Source organism: Coregonus lavaretus (assembly GCF_964263955.1).
Source record: "Coregonus lavaretus genome assembly, chromosome: 12".
Lineage (NCBI taxonomy): Eukaryota > Metazoa > Chordata > Actinopteri > Salmoniformes > Salmonidae > Coregonus > Coregonus lavaretus.
In genome coordinates, this window is record NC_139999.1 from 12764686 (window position 1) to 12778914 (window position 14229).

Below are 14229 nucleotides of genomic sequence, written 5' to 3' on the forward strand. Positions count from 1 at the left end.
GCGCATAAAATGTGGTAATTAACTACAATGACCGTAATCCATTGCTCATCTACTTGTCCGGTCTGTGATTCTTTTAGGACTGCTAGGGAAGAGAGAAGAATGCGAGATCGTGAGTAGAGAGCAGCTGTTGCTTCGCAAGGTATCTCTACCTGAAAAAGTGATTGATAGTTGGTATTCAGCAGTCATAAAAGTATGCCTTATTTACTTTGGAGAACTACATAATACTCATTTTGTCAGACAGCAGCTCTATAGAGATGAGATGATGACTTGGAATGAAATATTAAATTAATCAAATAAAACAAATGTAATATACACAACAACTGAAATATTTTATTAAAGTAAAGTAATGTGAATAAATGATGGTTAATAAGTGATAAGCAGTAATGGGCAGTCACTACCATCATGGGACTTTTTAAAATTGTTTTATTCTGTATTGTTACAGCATTGAACCCACACAATGCTTTGTGCTTTTCATGTTTAAAAAAATTATGGAACTGAAACTGAACCAACCTCAAAAAGCACTAATCACTCCGCACTATTGCCAGGTAGGGTGAAGCATTTATTATGTTGGTCGCGTTTTAGAGCAATCATGGGGCTGAGCAAATGGAATCCTGTATGTGTGTTCCCATTCACTTCCTGCTGTTGACAGAGATAAGCAGAACCTAATGTAATCATTATACTATATGCATAGCACAAGGCCAATCTCTCCCCCACCTCTGCTCTGCGTTCCAGTAACACATCTCATTTACCCAAGCCAATTCATGCTCAGAGTAAAGACAAACATGTTTCTATAGTTTACCCTCTGTTCAACCAGTGAAATATTAACAGGCTGAATTCTAGGCAGGAAGGTGACCTTCGTGGAATGTGTACAGAGATTCTCGTCTCAGATGTCGTCCCCCCATTTTCCCCTACAAAGTATATTTTGAACTCAGGTCACCTCCAGTGTGGTCCTATGTATCTTTCTACTTTGCATTTCTCCCAGCGAAGCCAGCCAGAAGCAACAGGGTGAAGGTAGACAGACTAATCAGTCTCTAAAGTAGTCTTTATTCCTGCACAGATGGAGAGATGAAAACATAGTCTAGTGTTGATCATCTGATAAAGACAGGGTATGATATGAGCTGTGTGGACGAGAATATATCAACGCAAGTATGATGCGCTTTTTAGATGAGAGGAGCCTCTATTGAAATTGTGAAGCTAATGTGTGTAGCCAGTGTGTTTGTGAAGCTAATGTGTGTAGCCAGTGTGTTTGTGAAGCTAATGTGTGTAGCCAGTGTGTTGGTGAAGCTAATGTGTGTAGCCAGTGTGTTGGTGAAGCTAATGTGTGTAGCCAGTGTGTTTGTGAAGCTAATGTGTGTAGCCAGTGTGTTTGTGAAGCTAATGTGTGTAGCCAGTGTGTTGGTGAAGCTAATGTGTGTAGCCAGTGTGTTTGTGAAGCTAATGTGTGTAGCCAGTGTGTTTGTGAAGCTAATGTGTGTAGCCAGTGTGTTTGTGTGTGAAAGGTTTTATACATTTACTAGTATGCTTCTGTCATGTGTTAGTGTGTTTTTCTGGTCAGGTCATACCAACAACCTCTCTCCTTATCTCTCATTCTCCACTCCGCCTCTCTATGTTGATGAAGCCAAAGTGAATTTGTGAGATTTAATTTTGTTATAATGTCACTGCTGAATCCAACTATGTGTCTTTGTATCAGACTGCATCAGCTATCAGCTTTGACTTGCGCAACTATGAGATATTGAGTAGTATCATGAGTAGTACTGTGTTTGTGTTACCGTAGAAACATCGATTTTCTGTTTGCTGATTTCTACATAATACATTTTGCACTAAATATGGACCAACAGTGGTGTTCCTGAGACATTTCAGTAAAACTTAAAGTTATCACATTTAGGTAATGGAACAACATGCCTTATAATTTATAAACAATCGTACAATTGTTTTGGCTCAATGGAGAATGAATCCAGCAGCCAGACTTCCACTATAAAGCCAGAGATATTTTATGACTGTTTTTATCGTTATCAAAACAGACTCCAAGAGTTGCCATTTCATTGCTGCTCTCTGTGTGTTTTTATCTGAGAACGGTAGAGTTTTCAAGCATCGCTGTGACATAATTCGTGTTTGGCCTACTCTGTCAGCATGGTCTGTCCCTTCAGATCAATAAATCATTCTCCATGTCCACCCCTCCACTCCCTGCCCAAATACCCATACAGACTCATACAGTACACTACATTCCCACCAAACCACTCAGCAGGATCAGGGCCAAGACTCTCCATCTTGAGAGAAGCCTCAGTACGGTACAGTAGTAGCCAACAGTAGTAGCCAACAGTAGTAGCCAACTGTCACACCCTGGCTCTGGGACTCTATATGTTGAGCCAGGGTGTGTATATTCTATGTGTTGTGTTTCTATGTCGATATTCTATGTATTGTATTTCTGGGTTGGCCAGAGTGGTTCCCAATCAGAGGCAACGAGTGTCAGCTGTTGCTGGTTGTCTCTGATTGGGAGCCATATTTATACAGGCTGTTTTCCCACAATAGTTGTGGGATCTTGTTCCTTTTGGGTTATTCCGTGTTGGTTGTGTTTAACCTTTGGACGTCACGGTATCGTTTATTGTTTTGTTCGAGTGTTTACTCTCTTTAAATAAAGTATGTTCGTTCATCACGCTGCGCCTTGGTCAACTCACTCTAGCGATCGTGACAGAAGATCCCACCATACCAGGACCAAGCAGCGTGTCCAGGAGCAGGCGGCCTGGACATGGGAGGAAGCGCCGGGAAAGGAGCTGGAAAGGTTGGCGATGGCCCAGGTGGGCAAATCGTGGTCCTGGGAGGACATGCTCGGGGGCAAGGGGCCATGGGCTAAGATTAAGGCCCTGGCGAGAGAGGAGCAACGGCGTCAACAGTGTCGTCGTCGGACGGACGAGAGGCAACCCCAGAAATTTTTTAGGGGGGGGCACACGGCATGGGCGACTGGGCAGCAGGAGGCTGCCACAGGGCGAAATGGGAGAGTAGGAGAGGAGGCCACCGGGTTTGGGGGGCCAGAAGGCAGGTTACCCCTTAGAATGTTCTGAATCAATACACAGCACTAACAGTTCATATAGCTTCATATAACTTCATATAGCTTCATATAGCTTCATAAACATCATATGGCTTCATATACAGTGCCTTCAGAAATTATTCACACCCCTTGACTTTTTCCACATTTTGTTGTGTTACAGCCTGAATTTAAAATAGATTAAATTGCATTTTTTTGTCACTGGCCTACACACAGCACTCAGCACTTTGTCATTGTGGGGAATTGTGTGTAGATTGATGAGGAAAACATTTAATTTAATCAATTTTAGAATAAGGCTGTAATGTAACAAAATGTGGAAAAAGTAAAGTGGTCTGAATACTTTCCGAACGCACTGTATAGTGTAACTTCATATAACTTAATATAACTCCATATAACTCCATATAGCTTCATATAACTCCATATAGTTTCATATAGCTTCATATAACTCCATATAGCTCCATATAGCTTCATATAACTCCATATAGCTTCATATAGCTTCATATAACTTCATATAGCTTCATATAACTCCATATAGCTTCATATAGCTTCATATAACTTCATATAGCTTCATATAACTCCATATAGCTCCATATAGCTTCATATAACTCCATATAGCTTCATATAACTCCATATAGCTTCATATAGCTTCATATAACTCCATATAGCTTCATATAGCTTCATATAACTCCATATAGCTCCATATAGCTTCATATAACTCCATATAACTCCATATAGCTTCATATAACTCCATATAGCTCCATATAGCTTCATATAACTCCATATAACTCCATATAGCTTCATATAGCTTCATATAACTCCATATAGCTTCATATAGCTTCATATAACTCCATATAGCTCCATATAGCTTAATATAACTCCATATAACTTTATATAGCTTCATATAACTCCATATAACTTTATATAGCTTCATATAACTTCATATAGCTTTATATAAACAAGAACCAGACACGTCAGATATATTGTGGGTCTCAAGCTGCACATTGCCTGAGATTGCCTTGTCACAAAAGCTAATTTGTCCCCAGAGCAGGAATCACTTCTAGGTTACATTTGTTATCCACTTACTCCCTCCTCTCCTGGTGCCTCATTTATCAATCATGCGTAGGCACAAATTTGTGCGTAAACCATGATTAGATTTATGGACAGCCATGACCGTGTATACGCACAATGCCAAGTGGTGGAATAAGGTAACTGCTTGTCAAGCGTAGAATGGACAAAATTATTGTTGAAAATGTGTGAAATTATGAGAGTAGGCCCAGTAATTAAATCATTTTTCTATTTAATTGTATTTCCATTGTGAATTCATGCAACATATCTTGACAGGCTATACATAATTTGACCACATCAGTGCATTTGTTATGATAATAGTCCATATAAAGTACAGTAATTTGTTAAATTAGAGGCACGTGTGAAAGTGAAACCATTGTTGAAATACTATAAAAGACTGAGATAATGGGAATTAAAGAGTTTTTAGAGACAGGTGGGACTTTTTTTTGCAGAAAGTACAGATTGGCTGATCAGATATAATTTCCCAAAACCAATCTTATAGGATTTTTGCAAGGATTTAAGACCTACATTTAAAAAGGTAAACACATGCCATTACGGTGCATATCCAAGTGCTATCCACCCTAAGGTTTTTGGCAACGGGCACTTTTCAGCGGGAGCTTGACGATTGGCATCTCACAGCCCTCGGTAAGCCAATGTTTTGGATGCAATCATCAGCAAAACGAACTGTAACATATCATTTCCAAACACCATCGCACAACAGGTTAAAGTCAAGAGGGGTTTCTTTGCCATCAATGGGTTCCTAAATACGAACGGAGCAATAGACGACACCCACATCGCCATAAAAGCACAATCCCAAAACGAGTTCAACAATGTGAACAGAAAAGGCTTCCACTCACTTAATGTGCAGCTGATAGGTTGTGTGATGCACAAAAGATGTTGCTGTATGTGGTGGCCAGGTGGAATGCACGAATCATTCATTCTGCAGAACAGCAATGTTGGCCTATACACCTACAGGAGGGAGGGAGCTGTTGAGGATTGATGGCTTATTGGTGAGTGTTGCCTACTCATTTGAAGTACATTTGCCATTGCTAAAACAACTAATTGTCTGAATGGTCCTCTTCTTGTAGCTTTTATTTTTTTGGTTGCAAAGTATTTCTTGGTACGCGTTGTATATTCCCCATGGGCTTTAAAGGGATGATTTTGACCATATATGGTTAATTAGAGGCGTTTAAAAATGCAAATAGCCAAGGTCGTGCACGAGCACTGAGGCTGAGAATAATTGCGTTCATAAGTAGTATTTTAGAATAGTTTCTACGCAATATTGATAAATGAGGCCCCTGGGCTTTAGCAGAGTGTTTTCAATATTTCTTACAGAAAATCAATGAGCAGAGATCTGTTGCTATGCAATGTTTTAATTGGCCATGAAATGGAATGCACTCCACTAGTCCCAGATGGCCCCTTTATTGAAGTGAAAAATAAACATTTAAGTGAATAAAGAATGCAATATGACCCCCACATCCTCGTCACTAAATGGAAACAAACAGATGCACACACAGTCTGCATGGAGATAACAGTCCCATGCAGGTTCAACTCTAACCTGTGTGTTTCCTGTTCCTTCTACAGGTGCCGGGGAGTCTGGGAAAAGCACCATCGTCAAGCAGATGAAGTGAGTTGGAGAGAGATCTTTCATCAACAGTTTTTGTAACAGATCAGGACACATCATGACCTCTTTAATAGATGATGCCCTCTATCCTCTAGTGGTTTATTCAGTCCTAGTCCCAGTCCTAGTCCCAGTCCCAGTCCTAGTCCCAGTCCCAGTCCCAGTCCTAGTTCCAGTCCTAGTCCTAGTCCTAGTCCCAGTCCCAGTCCTAGTCCTAGTCCTAGTCCCAGTCCCAGTCCCAGTCCCAGTCCCAGTCCTAGTCCCAGTCCTAGTCCCAGTCCTAGTCCCAGTCCTAGTTCCAGTCCCAGTCCTAGTCCCAGTCCTAGTCCCAGTCCTAGTCCCAGTCCTAGTCCCAGTCCTAGTTCCAGTCCAAGTCCTAGTCCTAGTCATTGTCACTCCTTGTTGAATTGATCTGGAGCTGGCAGACAGTCAATCAGGCATGTTGACCATAGGCATATTAATTAGCTTTTTAGGAAGACATATGGAGGGCAAATCTTAATGTCTTCCTGTCTGTGGTAGTTGGGCTGGCATCCTCGCATCTTCCTACCCATAATTGTATTTGGCTACTGAAAGCATGAGTCTCAGTGCACAGGAATGTTAATGTGGTTACTGTAATGACTGTGATCAAACCATGACACTCAATTACACGCTCACGTTCACCAATGACATATACAAAACATATGTGTATGTCTATGCCTCATTCACACACACACGCACACACATACACACACACACACACACACACACACACACACACACACACACACACACACACACACACACACACACACACACACACACACACACACACACACACACACACACAGACCCCTTAATGACTTAATTATTCCCATTCCTGTGGACTAGCCAGGCAATGAATCCGTTTTTCATGAGTGTAGAGTACAGCTCTAAGCCCAGGTTATTACCACGGCCATACAGAACAACCAATGCCTGGGAGACAGACCATACCTATAACACAGCACAGCCTGATCTGCTCTGAAGCACCAGCTCCGTCTCTTACCACAGAGATCATGTCAACATAAAAGGAGAGCAGGGAGAATGGTTGCCTTTTTCAATAACACCTGTAGATAGAATTCTAATATTGAATGTGTAACTAACTGGGTTAAATCCCAGTACTTTTCCTAGCCGCTAGTGTCAAGCTAACAGGCCTGTTTATTCATGAGGTGATATTGGCTTTAGGATTCATGTCTTGGTTTTGGTTTTCTTTCTGCACTGCCTCCTGCACTGCCTCCTGCACTGCCTCCTGCACTGCCTCCTGCACTGCCTCCTGCACTGCCTCCTGCACTGCCTCCTATGATCACACTGAAACACACGAACACACACACACACACTTCCCCTGGGCATGACAAGCTACGGCATGGTCAGCTACATCACCAACATGCAGAGGAGGTTTGCACAGGACTGCACTGACTGTCAATATCAATAGGTAGCCTGGTGGTTAGAACATTGGGCTAGTACCGAAAGGTCGCTGGTTCGAATACTAGAGCTGAGAAGGTGAAATATCTGTCAATGTGCCCTTGAGCCCTTATTTGCTCCAGGGGCTCCGTAATAGTATGGCTGACCTTGAAAAACAACACAATTCACTGCACCTATCCGGTGTATGTGACAATAAAAACATGTATTATTAGCATCTTAGAGTAACTAACCGTTCTACCAAACCTTACGGTCATTGATTGAATACCCAAACGCTTAGCAGCTAGAAGTCCTAACATATTGAGCACTTTTAACACACTGTATGAAATACATAACCTGTCAACCATACTGCCCAATGAATGTACTGTATATATGAATGGACAAAGCCATTGATCACGTGACACAATGTATTCCTATGTGAAGACTCAATATGCACAGTTTGAGCTACTCCAGGATGTGATGTTGCAGGCTAGCTCAGTGCTGCCCCCTCTCATTGAGTAACTTAAGTTAAAGGCCGACCTGGGTACTGGAGGCTGCCATTAGCAACTAATTTATCCATATAACATCTTCTGGGTGCACATTTGGTGTATTAGAAGCAGTTATTGGTACCATGATTATCTTCGCAATTTGTTTTTATTTACACGAAGATTGACCACAAAGATTGACATTTTTCCATTCACTATAATGGGGATCCTGTTTTCTGCTAACAATGCCTGCAGTACCGCGGCTGGCCTTGAACTTCCGTGGCTTCAATGTGAGGGGCCAGTCGTTCTCCCCTGATGCTGCCCAAAGCACTGTGGTTACCCCCTTTTCTCCACCTCTCCTCCTTTTCTCTTGGTAACATTTGTGCCCCCTTCTATTCCTCACTTGAGTGACATCAGAAGAATGCTCAGGTTTGTTTTCCTTCATCAGGATCATCCATGAGGATGGCTACTCAGAAGACGAGTGTAAGCAGTACAGAGCTGTGGTCTACAGCAACACCATCCAGTCCATCATGGCTATCATCAAGGCCATGGGCAACCTCAAGATCGACTACACAGAGGCCTCCAGAGAGGTAAGACACACACATGCAAACAAACACACATGCATTTGGGCATGTGTGCTTGGCTCCTCTGTTTCTGCAGTCAGATGATTAGAGAAGAGGTCCAGCTTTGCTTCTACACATCCACTAGAGCTCTTGAGTAACCATGTCTTGGGCCCTGAAGCCAAGGTTAGTCACTATCATCCATAACCCCATGAAGCCAAGGTTAGTCACTATCATCCATAACCCCATGAAGCCAAGCTTAGTCACTATCCATAACCCCATGAAGCCAAGGTTATACTATCATCCATAACCCCATGAAGCCAAGGTTACACTATCATCCATAACCCCATGAAGCCAAGGTTACACTATCATCCATAACCCCATGAAGCCAAGGTTTCACTATCATCCATAACCCCATGAAGCCAAGGTTATACTATCATCCATAACCCCATGAAGCCAAGGTTACACTATCATCCATAACCCCATGAAGCCAAGGTTAGTCACTATCATTCATAACCCCATGAAGCCAAGGTTACACTATCATCCATAACCCCATGAAGCCAAGGTTACACTATCATCCATAACCCCATGAAGCCAAGGTTAGTCACTATCATCCATAACTCCATGAAGCCAAGGTTAGTCACTATCATCCATAACCCCATGAAGCCAAGGTTAGTCACTATCATCCATAACCCCATGAAGCCAAGGTTACACTATCATCCATAACCCCATGAAGCCAAGGTTACACTATCATCCATAACCCCATGAAGCCAAGGTTAGTCACTATCATCCATAACCCCATGAAGCCAAGGTTATACTATCATCCATAACCCCATGAAGCCAAGGTTACACTATCATCCATAACCCCATGAAGCCAAGGTTACACTATCATCCATAACCCCATGAAGCCAAGGTTTCACTATCATCCATAACCCCATGAAGCCAAGGTTATACTATCATCCATAACCCCATGAAGCCAAGGTTACACTATCATCCATAACCCCATGAAGCCAAGGTTAGTCACTATCATTCATAACCCCATGAAGCCAAGGTTACACTATCATCCATAACCCCATGAAGCCAAGGTTACACTATCATCCATAACCCCATGAAGCCAAGGTTAGTCACTATCATCCATAACTCCATGAAGCCAAGGTTAGTCACTATCATCCATAACCCCATGAAGCCAAGGTTATACTATCATCCATAACCCCATGAAGCCAAGGTTACACTATCATCCATAACCCCATGAAGCCAAGGTTACACTATCATCCATAACCCTATGAAGCCAAGGTTAGTCACTATCATCCATAACCCCATGAAGCCAAGGTTATACTATCATCCATAACCCCATGAAGCCAAGGTTAGTCACAATCATCCATAACACATGAAGCCAAGGTTAGTCACTATCATCCATAACCCCATGAAGCCAAGGTTACACTATCATCCATAACCCCATGAAGCCAAGGTTAGTCACTATCATCCATAACCCCATGAAGCCAATGTTACACTATCATCCATAACCCCATGAAGCCAATGTTATACTATCATCCATAACCCCATGAAGCCAAGGTTAGTCACTATCATCCATAACCCCATGAAGCCAAGGTTATACTATCATCCATAACCCCATGAAGCCAAGGTTACACTATCATCCATAACCCCATGAACCCAAGGTTACACTATCATCCATAACCCCATGAAGCCAAGGTTACACTATCATCCATAACCCCATGAAGCCAAGGTTACACTATCATCCATAACCCCATGAAGCCAAGGTTAGTCACTATCATCCATAACCCCATGAAGCCAAGGTTACACTATCATCCATAACCCCATGAAGCCAATGTTATACTATCATCCATAACCCCATGCCTGATCCAAGGAGCCATTTCATCAATGATGATGGACTCCACAGGAACTGGATCTTGCATAGATCCATGTTTACTATACCTACCAATCCTATCTTGTTCTATCTTATCTTACTATATCTACCAATTATATCTTATTATATCTTATCTTACTATATCTACCAATCCTATCTTATCTTACTATACCTACCAATCCTATCTTGTTCTATCTTATCTTACTATATCTACCAATCCTATCTTATTATATCTTATCTTACTATACCTACCAATCCTATCTTGTTCTATCTTATCTTACTATATCTACCAATCCTATCTTGTTCTATCTTATCTTACTATACCTACCAATTATATCTTATTATATCTTATCTTACTATATCTACCAATCCTATCTTATCTTACTATACCTACCAATCCTATCTTGTTCTATCTTATCTTACTATATCTACCAATCCTATCTTATTATATCTTATCTTACTATACCTACCAATCCTATCTTATCTTACTATACCTACCAATCCTATCTTGTTCTATCTTATCTTACTATACCTACCAATTATATCTTATTATATCTTATCTTACTATACCTACCAATCCTATCTTGTTCTATCTTATCTTACTATATCTACCAATCCTATCTTGTTATATCTTATCTTACTATACCTACCAATCCTATCTTATCTTACTATACCTACCAATCCTATCTTGTTCTATCTTATCTTACTATATCTACCAATCCTATCTTATTATATCTTATCTTACTATACCTACCAATCCTATCTTATCTTACTATACCTACCAATCCTATCTTGTTCTATCTTATCTTACTATACCTACCAATCCTATCTTGTTCTATCTTATCTTACTATATCTACCAATCCTATCTTATTATATCTTATCTTACTATACCTACCAATCCTATCTTATCTTACTATACCTACTAATCCCATCTTTTTCTATCTTATCTTACTATACCTACCAAATCTTACTATACCTACCAATCCTATCTTATTATATCTTATCTTACTATACCTACCAATCCTATCTTATTCTATCTTATCTTACTATACCTACCAATCCTAACTTATTCTATCTTATCTTACTATACCTACCAATCATATCTTATTCTATCTTATCTTACTATACCTACCAATCCTATCTTATTCTATCTTATCTTACTATGCCTCTACAAAACACATAAGACATTTACAAGAAGCCCATCTCTGCAGCTCCAACACCCCCAGAATGGCTTCCAGTTTCTCCATCTCCTTATCAGAAAAGAGCTACTGGCCAACGCGCCTTATTTCCTTGTGGAACAGACATGGTTTCTCCTGCTCAGGCAGGCGCTGGTGGTAGCTCAGTTGGTAGAGCATGGCGCTTGCAACGCCAGGGTTGTGGGTTCGTTTCCCACGGGGGGCCAGTATGAAAATGTATGCACTCACTAACTGTAAGTCGCTCTGGATAAGAGCGTCTGCTAAATGACTAAAATGTAAATGTAAATGGGAGCAGAAGCTGGCCATGTCTGGATCAGGACTTCCAGTAGCACTCACAATGCCAGATCTCTGAGAAACTCGGGAGGACTTGACCTAAAGTCCCACACAACCAGTTCTAGATGTACCTAAATGCATTCTAGACATGGAATGTTGAGAAATACACTAAAATAAGCAATGAATCAAATCCTGGTAAGAATGTACTATTTAATTGTAATCATTGATGATGATAGGAAGATACTGATGTCCCTGTGCCATCCATGGTACGGACTGGTTAAGTTGCTGGGTATTGAAGCTCATTATTGAAAAATGTATATAATCTTGGATAGCAGAAGCAAGTCACATGTCTGGTCTTGGGCTTGTTGCTACCAAAACTGAGTTCTAAATCAATATTGCTTATCAACAGTGCCTATCAACCAAATATTCTAAATTCTACTGTAGTTGCTCTTTTCAATTGTAATATCATTATATTCAAATGTAATTGTATTCTAATGTATGGAATCGCCATGGCAAAGAAATAGAATGGGTTTCAAATCAACGCTGTTGCTCTTATCAAGCAAACATTCTTAATTCAAACATTCTACTAACTTTGCTCTGCTTGATTTTGTATTTTTATTATCCAAAATTGACATGACAATGGACAACTGTTAATGGATGTTATGTGCATCATGCACACACACACACACACACACACACACACACACACACACACACACACACACACACACACACACACACACACACACACACACACACACACACACACACACACACACACACACACATATACACACAGTGGGGACTCTTGAGGTTCAGACCTGCTCTCTCCATAGTGCTCAGATAGACAGAGAGAGAGAGCAGGTTGAAAGAGAGATTGAGAGAGGGTCCGTGCTATCCGGGGTCCTTGGGACGTGCCTACCCCATTGAAGTTGGAATTTGTAAAGGTTATGGCTGTAGGATCCCGGATAGCACTGACCATTGAGAGAGAGGAGGTAGAGGCTGTGAGTGGGTTTTCCTGCAACCACAAGGGCAATGCAGGCTTGATAATGAAGAAACGTGAAGTGTGCTGAAAAAGGAGAAGGCGCTCTAACTCTGAGCTGTTTATTGGAAGGGTTTTTATTTAAAGCTGCTGACAGGACACATTTCCCTTTTGCAACAATTTCTGCAGCATAGGCACTGTGCACCTCAAATGAATAACCTGTCTCAGAAACTCCTTCTGCTACTGCTGCCAGCCGCAAATACGGATTATTATCATTATGCTATTATTATTGTTAATATTAAAAACGATGACTATGATAGCAATAACACCTCATGCTGATAGGAAGGTTTCATTCCCAACCCATCTTCATATCTGTCTTCTTATTTACACACACACCACACACACACACACACACACACACACACAAACACACACACACACACACACACACACACACACACACACACACACACACACACACACACACAGCTTCACTGCTCTCACACAGTCAATGAGTCAGCAATAAGAGCAAGTCCAGTGCTGCCGTGAAGAGGGCTCAGCCTGTGAACTAGGGATGGCCATGAGTAATCCAATACTCGAGTACTTGAACGGACGTAAAAACTCTATCTTTAACCAGAGATTTAAAAAGTAAAAATACTGTAAAACTATTTAGTGGAATGTGCTTTGTGGCTGCCTGAACGGGCAAAATAAATAAAATGTTGTCTTGGAGAAGTTAAATCCGCTTCAGGTTTTGTTTCTTTGCCACAACCCTAATGAGTATCGCGTATTTTCATCAGAATCATTAAGCTTAGGGCTACTCACCGAACTGATGTCATGGCCATAATTCATGCTGTGTTCAATGTTGAATTGTTAATCCATTTGGAAAATGTGTAATCCTGAATTTAAAAATAATTCAACTCGCGAAATTGAGCCCTGTTTCAAATGATCACTCTTTGAGAATAACTGTTCCAGATGTGAGATGTGTATCACTACGACACTGGCAGCTTTTTTCATTTGGAAAAATATTCTGTTGTATTTTATTCTGTTATATTACATGTTTTTTACTATAACATAGGTGTGTCTTTACTGTGATAAGGGCTTGTTAAATAAGAGCGTCATGCCTGCTAAATTAACAAAACAAGGCTATGCCATTTCACAGCCATAGGCTTCTACAAGCAAGCGCCACATTGCTGAGGTTACTACCTTTTTGAAGATTGTGTTCCACAATATAATATAATGAATCTTAAATGGCACTTGTTTTTTTATTGAATGAATATATATGGGGCAATTTAGCAATTAGGGTCGATCTGTAATGGTTATGATAAATGTCCATATTCTTTCCCCCAGTGCAGGCAAAAAAAATAACAAGAATAATCCATTAGAGTACTCAAGTATAAAAAAAAAAAGTATAATATGGGAGTACTCGAACAGTCAAAACATTTCAAATGCCCATCCCTACTGTGAACAAACTGTCAACATGTTTCTCAAAGAGGGCAAACCCATTTTTAGGAAGCTCCAACGTATTACAGTATATGGCAGAGGGCTTCAGTCTTCAGTCTGTAGCTGGAGGATGGGTGGATGGGCTTTATTACTGTCATCTAGTCTCCTGCATGGCCTGGGGGTCTAACAGGGAGACAGGGCTGAGGAGAGAGGCTGCCGTGGTCATTAGGGGATGGATGGATGGGTGGGTACACCCCTGTGTCCT

At 41.0% G+C, this 14229-nt stretch overlaps 1 protein-coding gene across 4 annotated transcripts in view; it reads left to right on the forward strand.

Annotated features, from left to right (window-relative positions):
• gnai2b (guanine nucleotide binding protein (G protein), alpha inhibiting activity polypeptide 2b) overlaps positions 1-14229 on the forward strand; it is a 101229-nt gene that overhangs the window by 66058 nt on the left and 20942 nt on the right. For 2 of the 4 annotated variants that reach the window (XM_084173691.1, XM_084173692.1), the window contains exons 2-3: positions 5693-5735; positions 8076-8217. In XM_084173691.1, the coding sequence (XP_084029817.1) occupies positions 5693-5735; positions 8076-8217 (185 nt within the window). Of the gene's footprint in view, positions 1-973; positions 1012-1084; positions 1107-5692; positions 5736-8075; positions 8218-14229 lie in introns of those variants that run through there. The other 2 variants (XM_084173693.1, XM_084173694.1) reach the window with 2 other exon arrangements.